This window comes from Pezoporus occidentalis, unplaced genomic scaffold (assembly GCF_034315485.1).
Source record: "Pezoporus occidentalis ecotype Australia unplaced genomic scaffold, CSIRO_AGI_Poc_V1 ctg45, whole genome shotgun sequence".
In the NCBI taxonomy this organism is placed as follows: domain Eukaryota; kingdom Metazoa; phylum Chordata; class Aves; order Psittaciformes; family Psittacidae; genus Pezoporus; species Pezoporus occidentalis.
This window is the reverse complement of record NW_026915780.1, coordinates 4,022,018-4,036,348: the sequence shown is the minus strand read 5'-3', so window position 1 is coordinate 4,036,348 and position 14,331 is coordinate 4,022,018. Positions and strand designations below refer to the sequence as shown.

General features: G+C 48.9%; 1 protein-coding gene across 3 annotated transcripts in view; it reads left to right on the top strand.

Moving 5' to 3' along the window:
• The window catches only part of LHPP (phospholysine phosphohistidine inorganic pyrophosphate phosphatase), a 74,067-nt gene that overhangs the window by 44,339 nt on the left and 15,397 nt on the right, over nt 1-14,331 (top strand). Inside the window, exon 7 of one of the 3 annotated variants that reach the window (XM_062635200.1) lies at nt 10,986-11,119. The exons of the other annotated variants lie outside the window; for them this stretch is intronic. Within the exon in view, the coding sequence (XP_062491184.1) occupies nt 10,986-11,082 (97 nt within the window). The 3' untranslated portion in view covers nt 11,083-11,119. The remainder of the gene's footprint in view (nt 1-10,985; nt 11,120-14,331) is intronic. 3 annotated transcript variants of the gene reach the window in all.

The following is a 14,331-nucleotide window of genomic DNA, read 5'->3' as shown; positions in this document are numbered from 1 at the left end:
GAGAGCACAAGGATGCGTGAGGACAGAACTGTGCTCACAGAGGTTCCACCTCCCTCCTTACGTGCATTAGGAGATAGCAGAGGTTTGTTGTAAGGGGCTGGGATTTTCCTGCTCACTTTGCTTTATACAAACTTGTCCAAAATAACCTTTAATTCCAGCATTTTAGTAAAGGAAACATCAGCTCTCATTCCTGTGTCACAGATGATCATACCTGACACCTTTGGGAAAGAGGAGCTCGTTTTAGCTTGTGAGATGCCTCTGGTTGCTTTTTGGGGTATGTAGATGTGTAAATTCAGTCAATCTCCGCTAAAGTGGATTTCCCTTTCTTTACTCTGTTTTTTCTTTTCCTTGTGTTCAATCTCTAGTTTAAGGGGCTGTGGAAACAGCCACCCGTGGTTGCTGCACTTCTGTTAAACACTTAACTTTAAGTGTTGCACTTTAACAGAGCCTTAATCTGTCCCTTACTGGATCTGTGTGGGGTTTGATGTTCACCATAACTCCCTAATACAGACTAGATTTGCTCCTGCTTGGTTCTCAGCGTAATCCATTGACAGTACAAGGTGCAGTTAGCAAGTAAGGGCTTCACACGAAATCATCCTGTCCTGTTGTCTGCCCCAAAGCTGGAGCCAAGAAAGGTCTCAGGGAGGAGACTGAGTTTGGCAGCAGTTGTTGAAGCCACTCCATGCTTTGCTCCTTGAGGCTGTATGTTATGGAAGCAGGTGACTTTAGCCATGAGAAGGTGTATTATTGCCCATGTTACTGTTCTTACACAAAACCCAATGGAAGACTCCTTATCTAGTACCAGAATTGAGTGAAAATTAGCTGGGGCTGTGAAGTAGCATGTGTGTTATCTTTTCCTTAACCCCGCTTTACCTCTCCTCATCTCAACATGTAAATCTCATCGCTAATGGGATTTATCACACAGAAGCCTCTGGAGCAAAATCTGTGGCTTTTGGAGGCAGGTATCCGTTGTTTCCTCAGTAAATCAGATCAGTTCTATTCAGGGTGTTCAGCTGCAGTGTGCTCCTGCGATCATGCCTAGTTCTTGCCGGAGAATGTCTTGTATGCACAGAAATATGCTGGATGCTGAGTAGAAACTCCCGGCAGCTTCCTCTCACTTCAAGCCTTTGGTCTTTTGAATCATCTTCTCCTTAACCTGACCCTGTCTTTATTTCCAAGGAATTTTCAGCATTCAGTTGTTTGGATGTGGCTGCTTCTGGCTGCAGGCTCCCTCCTTTCTGGGGCTGCCAGCACGAGTGATGTGATCTCATGCTAATGTGCTCACCGTATAGCATCTTGTGTCCCTCCAGCTCTTGGCAACCTAATAGGCCCGTAATTAGGTCTGTTCCCTTCGGTATCCCCTCGGTGTTATCTCCTCTCTACTTGGGTATCTCTCTTTTCAGAGGTGATGGTTACAATGGCCAAAAACCCTCTCTGCCTTACTCATAAACTCGTACCGTAGACTTCTACATCAGGCAGGCAGGCCTGATTCTAAATCAGCTTCCAAATTCAAGTGTAAAACCTCCTCCCTGTATTAATGCACACCCGGGTGTGCACCGTCAATGACTCAATATACTGGGTAAACACCAGTTGCTAACTGGGTTAACGCGGCCAGTTAATGCTGTCTAGAATGGGATTATCCTGGCACTGAAGGACTCACAGATGTTGTGACACTGCCATGGCAGGGCTCAGCAGTGGTTGGGTGGTGTCCGGAGGGTTGAGAAGGCTCTGTTGATCCCTCACTCCCCATCCAGGCAGTTATTTGGGATGAGAGAGGTGACCATAAAAATACTAATAAGCTGCTGTAAAACACCATCAAAAAGACCTTAATCACGGTGTGAGGGAAGTGGTATGAGCATGGCTGTGGGTGTGCCGATGTAGGTGCTGTGCCACCAAGACCAGAAGGGTTTAGCACCATCGGAACTGTTGCAGCAAGTCGCACATCCCCGTGGTGTGTTGGAGGAGAGGTGTTGGTGCGTGGCTGTGCTGCGCCTTCAGCGTGACTCGAATGAGGTGTTTTGATGGCAGGAAGCCTTTGGTTCAGACTGGTCGAAGTGTCACCTCTCACGCTGCTTTGTGACACCTTGACTCATAACCACAGGCTCTTCCTGAGCTCACACGTTTTCCTCCCCAGCCCTGCCTCTGAGCAACTGCTGCTCTTGCAGAGCCCCTTCACCACTCCTCATGGCCCAGAGACCAGAAGGGAGATGCACATTTCCAATGCTCCCATCAGCTCCTGCTGACTGTCCAGGGCAAGCCAGGTTAGAGAGTGGTTTCCCAAGCTGTTCCTCACAACACAAACCCTGGCACCACGTTTAAATAAGTGATGCACCAGCCTGGCAGTGCTTTAACTGTCCCAAGTCTGCCCAGTGCTTTTGGGACCTTGTTCCCCTGTGCCCATGCAAGCATCTCCAGGTGGTTTAGAAACAGGAAGGGTTACTGAAGACTCTACATGGATGGGAGAAAAGGGATCGTAGTGACTTGAAAACACTTGTTTAGTGCTTGGAGAGCAAACGTGTCACTTCTGGTAGGAGCTGGGTGAAGACATCACCTGCAGCAAATGCTTTCTCCTGCCTCAGGCAGCATCCAGAAGAAAGAAGGGGCTGTGTGTTTTATCTTAAAGAAGTGCAGAGACAGGTGCTGCCAGAGGAGTGGAAGAAATGAAGTCCGTCTCTTTCAAGGGAGGATGCCCTGGTTCCAAATCCGCTCTTCATTTGGCCTTGAGAAGCTGGGTTAAAGTAGGTCAGTTCCTGTTAGGGCTGCAAAGGCGAGAAGCGGAGCTGCAGCACGGCACAGACAGGAGATGCAAACCCTTACCCTCTCAGTCCTCACCTCCAGGGCTCCTGGCATTTCAACCCTGGGGTCTCTTGAGCTCTGCTTTACTTCTCTGATCAGAGCTTTGCTTGGCTGCTACCTATGTACTAAACACCTTTTCCCCTTGGCTGCTGGTAGCAATATGTGTGGTTTCCTCTCTATATCTATTGCAAGATAATGATGACCTCCCTGCTCTACACCTTGTGCTCAAGAGCAGGGTAGCAAATGGCCCAGCTCTTACTGCAGTGATGTGCAAAATGCACTTGCACCGAGTGGTTCCAGCTTTCCTCAGCTCTTCCCCATGCCGCAGGATTGGAAGGGACTGAGGAAGTCAGGATTTATAACTGGAGGGCAGCAGGGAAGTAATGGTCCCGATCTATATTCCAGCTATTCTGAATATAAAGCACGCAAGAAAATCTTATCTGGATGCATCATTTGAAGTAACATGAATTCTACTCAGCTGAAGAATCTAACTGAGCTGCAGGCTTTGGACAACACATTAATATTTTCATCAATTTGACCCCAAACAGCCATTAAAACCCCTTCTGCTGGCTAATACATGTTACACGCTTTTGATTTAATTAGAACAAGACTACTCCATACTTCAGTTAAGTTTATTACACTTACAAACTTAATACTGTTAAAAGATCCATGATCACCAACCAAGTCCACTGTAATTAATATTTACAGAAAACTTCTAATTGCATGTCCTTCACAGCAGGTGAGGAGGGATGTGAGGCCTCTCTCCCTTAAGCTGCTGGTGCTTAAATCAGGTTGCAAGCTCCATATTGTGTGTCCCGAAATCGTAACCAGCTGTTGCTCATGCTCTGGGGGTGCAGCCCAGCACACACTGAAGCCATGGGGAGCTTCTCATCAACCAACAACCCAAGTCCTTCTCCTCAGGGCTGCTCCACCCAGTCTCTGCCCAGCCTGTGCTTGTGCTGGGGATTGCCCCAACCCATGTGCAGGACCTTGCACTTGGCCTTGTTGAACTCCATGGGGTTCCCAGGGTCTCACCTCTCCAGGCTGTCAAGGTCCCTCTGGATCCCATCCCTTACTTCCAGTGTGTCCACCACGCCACACAGCTTGGTGTCATCAGCAAACTTGATGATGGTGCACTTGATCCCACTGCCCATGTCATAGAATCATAGAATCACTGATGAAGATGTTAAACAGGACCAGTCCCAATACTGACCTGTGAAGAACAGGGTTTTTTTGGTGGAATGTGGAATTATAGGACCAGGTTTGCTTCCAGCCCCTTGTCTGCTGACAGCTTGCTTGGATCTGTTATGCCTGGGCTCTTGTGGCATCCTTTGCCCTCATCATTACGCAGACCCAGGTGGGATTTCCATGCCCTGCTTCAGTGCAGCACCTTGGTGTAGCACAGCCAAAACTCACAGGGACAGCCATGGCTAGACACTGAGCCATGGGGAAGCCAGAGTGATGGAGTTCACTCAGTTAGTGCCATCAGCCAAGTGGGACCCATCACAGGGATGTTCACAGAGAGGGAGCTCTCCGAGTGATGGACCAAGGTGTTTCCTACGCCTGGGACCATCCACACAGGGAGGGGATCATCAGAGGAAGGGCAGCACGAGCTGTATCAGGTCTACACGTTGTTGGGTGGCAGGTCCACACCCTGACACTGATAGTGCCCATGAAGCCAGCGAGCACGCTGGCTATTGGACAAGCCGTGGCAGCAAGCTGTGCCTTTTTGCACTGGGAACCCCTAGATCTTCTCCAGAATCTCTTGTCTGCAGCTCCTGATGAATAGTCCCTTTGTGCTTCAGAGCCAAGTAGCGCTGGTTTCTCCTCCCTGAGAAAAAAAACAGCATCCCTCCTCGAAGGGATGGAATATGCTCCCTTTTCTATAGGAGGGCTGCATAATTCCCTGTAATTTCATTATCTCTGTGCACTCAGAAATCCACCACGTGGCTCTTCTGTCAGTGGCGAAGGTAAGAGCCTGCACCAGCACGAATTGGCTTTAGTAAGATTACACTGTGATAACAGGCTACAAGAATAATGTAGCTCCTGATGATTTTGTTCATTTTTGCTTCCACATAATCAAGGGCAATACCCCTTAAAGCTGCCCACGTTTTTAATTGCGCAGTAGTAAGTATATATTCCATATAACAGCTTTGCTATCCAAAGGGAATTTTTGTTTCTGTGGGCAATACTTTGTTGTTGCTGTTTTCAGGGCTCTGTGTGTGTCTGAGCACATGCAGGCGGACGGTCCAGTTCCTGCAATACATTGGTGGTGTTTTCTGTGGGCAAAATCCAAGTGTTGAAACATAAAGCAGCCAACGAAGCTGTCTGGAAGGGGATCAGCCTTGTGATGCTTTAATCTGATTTGCAAAAAGAAAAGTAAAACCTGTAGATGATTTCTGCATGCAGATGCGTTGCCTGACTTCAGGCATTCAAGTTAGGCTTGACTCCCGCAGGGCCTCAGTTTCCCATGCAGTAAAAGAGATGAAGGAGTTGTTGAGTTCTTCAGCCTCGGCTATCAGCCCCAAGCTGAACCCATGGATGAGGAGCTGGCTTTTCATTTGGGTCTCACATGGCTTAGAAAGACCAAGAGACCTCCAGCCTGGGCGCAGCTCTTGCCACGCACGTTCCCATCCTTTTCCAACAGGGGCTACTCTGCCAAGTGTGATTTCAGAGGAAGCTTGGAAAGAAAGCCCAACCCCGTCTGTCAGCCTTCCTTTAGAGAGCTTCTGATGTGTTCATGATGGGCAGAACAGCTGAGAGAAAGGGATTTACAGAGCTCAGAGCTGGCCTTCTGCGTGTGCTGCTTCCCATCTTCCTAGGATGAGTTCTCTTCCTCCATGGGTTGAGAATAAGAGGCATTTTAGGGCGAAGAGGACCAAGAGGCAGAATCTGGCTCTTCAGAGCTGTTGTGCCGTGGTTGGTTGGTGGTGGATCTGCAAGCATCTGTCATGTGTAGCCTGGGGAGTTCAGTCCCAAAGAGCTCTGGTGTAGTGCAAGCTCAGTCCCTTCAGTGTGTTTGCATGCATTGCTGTGCGCTGTGCTGCTGGCCACCCCTTGCTCAAGGTGGATGTGCTTCAGCAGAGGAGCAGTTTGCACATGGATGAATACTCAGTGCCTGTGGGTGCAGACCGTGCCAGCAGCGTGTTAAAGTGTTTCCTGAGCTGTGCTGGGAGCTGCAGGGCTGCAGGATTTGCTTCCTCAGCACTAAAACAGCGCTGGAGGAGTCAAACCTCACCTCCTACTGTGGTGAGACCTCCATGTCTGGCCACATCCTATGGAGCCAGGCTGAGAGAGCTGGGCTGGGTCAGCCTGTAGAAGAGAAGGCTCCTGAAGGGGAGACCTTAGAGCAGCTCCAGTGCCTGAAGGGGCTGCAGGAAAGCTGGAGAGGGGCTTGGGACAAGGGATGTAGGGACAGGCCAAGGGGAATGGCTTTAACCTGCCAGAGGGGAGACTGAGATGAGCTCTTAGGCAGAGGCTCTTCCCTGTGAGGGTGCTGAGGCACTGGCACAGGGTGCCCAGAGAAGCTGTGGCTGCCCCATCCCTGGCAGTGTTCAAGGCCAGGTTGGACACAGGGGCTTGGAGCAAGCTGCTCTAGTGGAAGGTGTCCCTGCCCGTGGCAGGGGTTGGAGCTGGATGAGCTTTAAGGTTCCTTCCAACCCAAACCAGGCTGGGGCTGTGTGATCCCTGCAGACCAGGGCGGTGTCTCTGCTCTGGGGCACTGCTCTGATTGCCCTTGGAGCCCCCATGGGTTGGGGATGCACTGGGGACCTGGGTGCTCTGTGCTGTGTTTGAATGCCTGAATACTTCAAAGGTGGCTTTGCAGGTGTCCATCCAGCTTTCACCCTGACACACACCCACTGGGTGCTGCAGGCAGGCATGCCTTGGCTCAGCGCAAACACCCCACCACTGCTCCATCCTTCTGTGAGCTGGAAAACTTCTAATTAAAGCCAGATTATTGGTCTTGGCCCTTCTTGTTAGTGTTTTGCTTTGGGGGTTTCTTTTTATAAGTCCCTTCAAGATGTCTGGATACCGAGCTTCATTTGTTTGTGATAGAGGAAACGTTTGCACACAGTGGCTAAATGTTGTTGGAAAAGAACAAAATTACTGGCTGCTCACTTAATCCTGATTAAACTGGCAGCTGGGAGATACTGATCAGCGTGTTCACAGCAAACTATCCCTGTCTAATGCGCCGGGCAAACAAGCCTGAACTGCAGTTCCCTTAACCCTTCCCATGTCAGTGGCTTTGTGCTCTGAACCGGAGCATCGCTTTTCCTGAGCAGTCACCCAGGTCTGGGACCCTTCTCCACTGGGGACCTTCGGTGGTCCCCACTCCCAGTTGCTGCTGCAGGGATGCTTAATCATAGAATCAGAATCCCAGAACAGTCTGGGTGGGAAAGCACCTTAAAGCTCATCCAGTTCCAACTGGTGCCAAGGGGCACCTTCCACTAGAGCAGCTTGCTCCAAGCTCCAAGCCCCTGTGTCCAACCTGGCCTTGAGCACTGCCAGGGATGGGGCAGCCACAGCTTCTCTGGGCACCCTGTGCCAGCGCCTCAGCACCCTCCCAGGGAAGAGCTTCTGCCTAAGAGCTCAGCTCAGTCTCTAAATGGTTGAAGTGGATTGGAGTGTTTAATATAATCCAAAAAAGCTGCCCTGAGAGAGTACCCAGGAGCTCAGCACTGACTGATTTTAGGGATTGAAGTCAAAACCAGGGCTCAGGCAGAGCGAGCATCAGCTGGGATGTTCTCAGCTTTCCTGATGCTTCGAAATCCTGTTGGTTCCATCACTGGTGCTTATTTTCCCACCCATCCTTTTATTTCTGCCGTGTACTTTGTGGGGACAGGTGGCAGGATGGACCCCACACACCTCCCAGCCAACCTTCCTGAGCATGCTCTCGCCCTCAGCATCATAACCCAGAAAGCAATTCTGATGCTGCCAAGAGAGGTAGCAATGAAGAAGAACAGCTCAACTTTCCTGCTCGGGTGCTTTATTATTCCCACCAAACACAGGCTCCACATTAGAGGCCATGCATTCTAATTGCAGCCACACCAGGGTGTCTCCAAATGATACTCTGGGTTGGTCCTGCCTTCTGCATTCCCAGCTTCTTTTCACCTCCACTGCTTGTGTTAACAGAGGCCAGGTGTATTTCTATGGGAATCCATAGCGCTGTGTTCAGCCTCCCTGGGAACGAGTGGGGCTGGTGCTGGAAAGGATGGGTATTAAAGCAACCAGGCAAAAGAATAGTTTGCTGGAGGGCACCCAGAAATGTGTTTTTCCCTGAGGAGATCAGTGCTGCAGGGGCTTAGCTTATCCTTGGCAAAGACTTCATTTAGAGAAGCACAATTCCTGTTGGAGGTTCCATAACCAGTACCAGGTCCTGCACAGAATTAACTCATTGTGGTAGATCCTGGTGCTGATTCACCGCTGGAAAAGGTCAGTGTTTATTTCTTGACTGTCAGATAACAAACTGTATTCCCATGGGACGAGCGGGAAGCATGGAAGGGAAGTGACCTCTCAATACCTCAGGCAGCATCACTGCCAAAACCAGCAGCTGTCTCTCCCCATTCCCTCCCATCCTCACTCTTGTGCTGCTTCTCCATCCTGGTGCTCTGCCCACCTCACGCTTGATGAGATAAAGGTTCCTCACCCTCCCAGGTATCCCAAAGAAAGATGTTTCTCCAGATGTTCCCCCTCCTGGCACGTGACAGTCTTGCAGGAGCATCCATTGTATGCTATAAAGACAGGCGCTATTATAATCCCTGTCCTTGGGCAAACAGGCTCAGGCTTCCTGTTTGCCTCCTTACCCTTATTCCACCAAATGCTCCTCTATAGGTGCAGCCACACAATAGCTGACTCTGAGCCCACACCTGTATCCTCCATGCTCCGCTCCGGATGGTGGATTGCTGTTGGATGATGTTCCTCCAGGATGCTGATGGTCCTTCCTGAAGTGTGCTGTCGCTGACCACAGGGCCAGCTCCTCCTCCTTGCATCCATGTTTATGAGATACAAACTTGGATGTCCATGTCCATGGCGAATGAAACCTATCTGCCGTAGGTGATGGAGTTGAGCTGTTTGACAGCTGAGGAAGCCTAAATCAAGATGGAAACAGTGATGGAGTTGTGGCTGTGTTGCACGGTGCTGCTGTTCTCTTTTGCACATTGTAGAGAGCGTTGTCACCTCTCAAGCTTGCAGTTCAGGTGTACACTCAGGCTGTGGTGCCCTTACTGTGCTCCCTGGGGTTGGTGGCATCACTCGGTTCTCCTTTGGGTATGTGCTTAACTCCCAGAAGCCACCACTGTGTTGGCACACGTTCATCCTGCCTCTCCCCAGGGGCCTTGACTGCTGCGAGCGATACTTCATCCTGTTTGTGTTTGAATGTTCTTCATTCCAGCCTGGGCACGCAGGGTTTCCTTTGCTGCTGCTCAGTCATGGAGCCCACTCAGAACTGACCACAGCATTTCTTTGCATTGCAGGAGTCTTTCAAGTCCCAAGGAGATGCCAGGGTGAATAGTGGGAGTCCCTGTGGGCATCCAGAGTGCTTTCACACCTTGTGCTCTGCCAAATCTTGGTTCTTTCTTCCTCCTTATTGGTCCTATTGGCCTGAGCAGCCACCTCTTACTTCTTAGCCTGCCTTGGAAGAGCCACCAGTTAGCAAAACACCTTCATAGAATGACAGAATGGTTTGGGTTCAAAGGGACCGTAAAGCTCATCCAGCTCCAACCCCGTGCCATGGGCCCTTCTCTTGGGGTTATCCTGCCCCACACAGCTTCCCCATGGGAAACCTGGCCTTCTTCCTCTCCTCCGTGTTCTGGAGCAGGACAAGGATGGCAGATTTTGGAGCAGATGTTGGCCAGGTGGACATGGTTGGAGTGGATGAGGTTAGCAGAGTGATAAGGAAAGATCACGAGTTGTCTCCATCAGGGATCCTTTGCTCTTGCTCTCCACCCACACCAAGAGGGGAGAGAGGTTTGACCATGGAAGACAATCTAAGGCATGGGGATGGAGCAGTCTCCTCTCCTGTGTTGCCTCTCAAAGTAGAGAGTGTATTTACAAGCCCAACCAAGGCTTTGATTACTGTGTCCTGAGTATCATCATAGTCATTGTCCGTGCTATAGCCACATGGGCAATGTGGGCATCACAGGCACTGAACTCATGACACGTTCTCCTATGTGTCATGAGTTCAAATCTGCTCAAATCTGCTTCCCTGTAGTGCTTGTAGTGTTTGGTTACATTCGTTTTTGCATGTGTATGTGATTTGGATAAACCATAGAATCATGGAATGGTTTGGGTTGGAAAGGACCTTAAGATCATCCAGTTCCAACCCCCTGCCATGGGCAGGGATGCCTCACCCTCAGTAAATGATTATGGGTGTCAGTGGGCAGATTGGTGATTGTTTTAACATCTGGGACAAAGAGAAGTGCTCCCTTCTCTTGTTATTATTATTCCTAGAGACATGGAGCAGAAGACATTGTTTAGTTACTATCCATGCAGCCTTTAGGATAGACCCGGATTCCAGCTTATCTCTGGAAACATCTAGTGGAGTCACAGTGTGCATTCATTGACTGCGAATGAGATCTAAGACTGTGGAAGGTGCTGGTGGGTTATCCATTGGGAGGGAGAGTGGTTTTGAGGGAAAATAAAGTGGTTCCTGCGACTCCTGAGGTCAGGATGTGTGGTTTATTCCTCTGCAACTTAACTGACACCACTGATCTCTCCCCTGCCTTGGGCAGGACGTGTTTCATGGCCACGAAGTGGAAGCAGCTCAGTCTTTCACGTTCAATAATGCGCTTGTTCCCCCTTCTTTGTCTTGCAGCCCTGGTATCACTGATAGGATGACAGAACGTGTTCAGAGCACAGAACTGTTACAAATGTAGCTCAGATGGTGCTGATGGAGGATGACATATTCTCCTGAATAATTTATTTTAACAGGAAAGATCTGTGATGCTGAAGTGTTAGGGGAACTCTTCCCTTTAACTCTTTATGGGGCGGCACTTGTTTGGGCAAGAAGAGCTTGGCCTGTTGGAGCATTGGTTGGGCATCTCTTGTCAGCCAAAGCCACCAAGTCCTTCAGGGACTCTCAGACTGTTGGTCATGGTCCTTTGGAGGCTGGAGGAAGGGGATTCCCACAAGGACTCCATAGGGAAGTATTGAAGGAGCAGTCACTGACAGTTTGATTTGCCCTGCCTTAGGAACAGCGAGCTTTTTCCAGGGTGGAGGATTGCAATGGGCTGTAATTACTGCCTGCAAAATATTGATGGTGAGCAAGGAACGATTGGATGCCTTTAATTCCTGGCAGCAGCTCAGTTCCCTGGAGGCAGTGTCTGTAAGTACTTGCTCTCAGGAGTAGCTACTCCCATCCGCCTGTCCAGGGGGAGCCAACCAATTTGATGCTGATCCAGGGGTTTGGACAGGAGTAGGTGAACCAGATGGAAGGAGAGTGGTTTATGATCATAATCCTGACACTTCAGACATCTCTAAAGCATGTTGGAGCCTGGAGAGTATGTCCAAAGGATGTCTAGGTGGGAAAAGGGGACCTGGAGTATGCTTAGGTGATGCTCAGGGAGTGCTTTTGTCAGCACACTGTATTGGGGAGAGGAAAGACAGAAAATCCTCTATTTCTGGTTTACAGATGAGGCCCTGCAATGTAAAAGGTGAAGCTCTGATGTTCTTGAAGTCGATGCCAAAACCCTTTCATGCCTCCAAGCTGGCCAGGACATCATCCTGAGCAGTCTGTGACTCCTGCAACCCCTGCTTTAGGGCTTGGCCGCAGATTCATCAATCACTTGAATCTTATCCATGTTAATCTTGAAGGGACTGGAAACACCTTACTCCTTTTCCATAATGAAGTATCCTATGGCTTTTCCATAATGAAGTATCAAAGTGTTCATGCAAAGGAGCCAAGTATTGTTATTCTCATGTTTCAAATGGAGAACCAGTTCATGGAAGGCAAAGTGATGTGCCAGTGGCAGAGGCAAGAGTGGGTTCTCCATGTCCTCCATTCCTCTCTCATAAACCCAAATAGCAATAAAATGAAACAGAGGTTCATAGCAGGAAAAATGAGATTTTAGATCAACCGTGGACTCACTGTGGCTCAGTGCAAAGTTAATGAGCTCTGCAAAGTGGATAGATATTTGCATAGCTAAATTCCAAGGAATAATTAGATCTTTCTTAATTACTGAGACAGGAACTAGTAGGAGAGAAGATCCAGAGTCTTCAGGTCACATTCACTTTAATCCATCACCAGGCTTAGAAAAAATTTGTCTTCTGAATAAATACGCCCTATAAATTACACCCATAAATTGTTCCTATTGAAGCAAGTTGTCTTCCTGCTTTATGCATCATTTGAAAAGAAAATAATTGAATATGAGTAGAACAACAGGAATTTCCTTCATTGACAGAGAAACATTCAGAATGAGTTACATAAATGCTAATGCATGTATATGTGTGTGTATCTGTGTTTTGGGGATGGTGCTAACATCTGCATGGGACACATTAGACCAAGGCTGACTTTTCAATAGCTGTTGGAGACCAACACTGCTCTCCAACCTGAGGACAGTTCTCCTCCGTTCCAGTTTCTTTGTGCATTAGCAATTACTTTCAAATGCTTAAAACTCAATAACAGTTGCCAAAACCTGCGTTGCCTTCCAAGGAAATGCTCCTGATTTCTTTGGGATTAGGTTCCAAATGTGTGGCTAAACTCAGCTCAATGATAGCTAATGTTTGGGGTTAGGCAGATTCTGAGTCCACGCACAGATTTAGTGCCTGGAACGTGCACACAGCTGTGACCATGCTGGGGCTGGGGCTATGGACATGTAACAATATTAGTGTTAGAGGAGATTAATCTTTTCCACATTTCCTGCTGTGGTTGGAGGTGATTTTCACATTGTTTTGTTCTTGGCTGTCCCAATGCTCTGAGTCCTCCTGCCATGGGAACCTCCTTCTTGCAGTGATTTTACAGCCTTGTGTCTGATGCACACATGAAAAATGGTTGGTTGAGTAAGAGGTTTCTTGGTTCCAACCAGAAAACTAATACATAAAGTCACTAGAAAGTGGCTTGTGTGTAGAAAGGCTCATATATACCATAAAAGCAACCGGAGCAGTCTCTGAATGAGATATAAAGGGACTTGCTGTGTGCAGAAGTAAGCTAAAACCAGGTATTCCTCTTTGATTTTAGGACTTTACGTTTTAATACCTCTGAAATACAAGCGCCTGTATGCATCTCACTGGCTCTGCCACCTTCCCACTCCCTTTAGTACAACACAACGTGCAGTCTTGGGGTCCCATAAAGTTGTCAGAGGATGCTTTTTGCAGCCCTGTCCCTGCAGCAGCGATTAAATCATAGCTTAGGCTTGGAAAGCGAGGGAGAATCACAGACTCAGCTGGGTTGGAGAAGGATATTGCATTGCTGCAAAACTGCAAGGAGAGGGTTATAAAATTATCATGCCTGTAAATTCCAGATGTGAACCATATGACGGCAAAGCCCTTCTCTCTGTCCTTGCTGAAATTGGCTCCCTCCTAAGCCTCCCCAACATCTGTCTGCTCTGAAAGCTCAGTTTTCCCTGTGCTCAGTCACGTGCACAGTGCACACCTTGTGCTGGGACTGAAAGGTCTATTGAAACAACCCCAGCATTATGCAACTGATGAAGTGTTTGCTTAGGATTAGGTGTCATGGTTAATAAAAGCATTAAAAAGTGTCTCTGGCCACTGTCACAATGACCTTCCAGTTCCTCTGTTAATACGGATGTTCATCTGGTTGGAGTGGCTTTTGTCCTATTCCCTGGGCACAAAAGAAAGAGGAGAACTGGCCTTTAAAGGATGGAATTTATGCAGCAGTGCTAAATATATCAGTGTTATTGGACCTGCACTTACCAGGATACACTGTTCCAGCAGCACTTCCAGCACAAACGCAACAGAGGCGAGTCTGCTTGGGAGCACTTGGTGGGGTTTGTTGGGAAATAGGGAGTTATATCCACATGGAAGGGCGGTGGCTTTGGGGAAGCTGGAGCACGGGGATCCTGCCTCTCCGCTGCCGGGTCCATGTGAGGCGTTGGGATGTGCGTCCTCTTCCCGGGAACGCTCAAGTTACACACGCCTTGAGCTTTGCCGTAATAGCAGAGGAAGGGAGAGTACAAAGGTTATGGAAAACAAAACATTAATTCTCCCGACCAGCTGCGTTACAGCAAAGTGCAGCTTATTTATACCCAGGGCAGGCTGTTTGCAAACCAGGCCTGCTCTCCAGCAATGCACGACTATTAAATGATTCCACGACGGCCTCATCGTTCCCATCTGATAAAAACCAGTGCTCCCTCCAATGACCACGGCTCCTCGATCACAGCTCTTTATGCCTGGGGAAGGAGGAACGGGGGACACAAAGCCTTCAGCAGCATCAGTCGTGTTCTGCAGACGTCTCCGTGGGCACGTTGTGTGGGGAGGATTGATCGCTCGCTCAGAGCTCCGAGTCTTGCAGCTTTTAATTAGGGAGATGGGCTGGTGATGTGAATAGCCCTTTGGTTTTATGGGCTACCTTTCCATGGA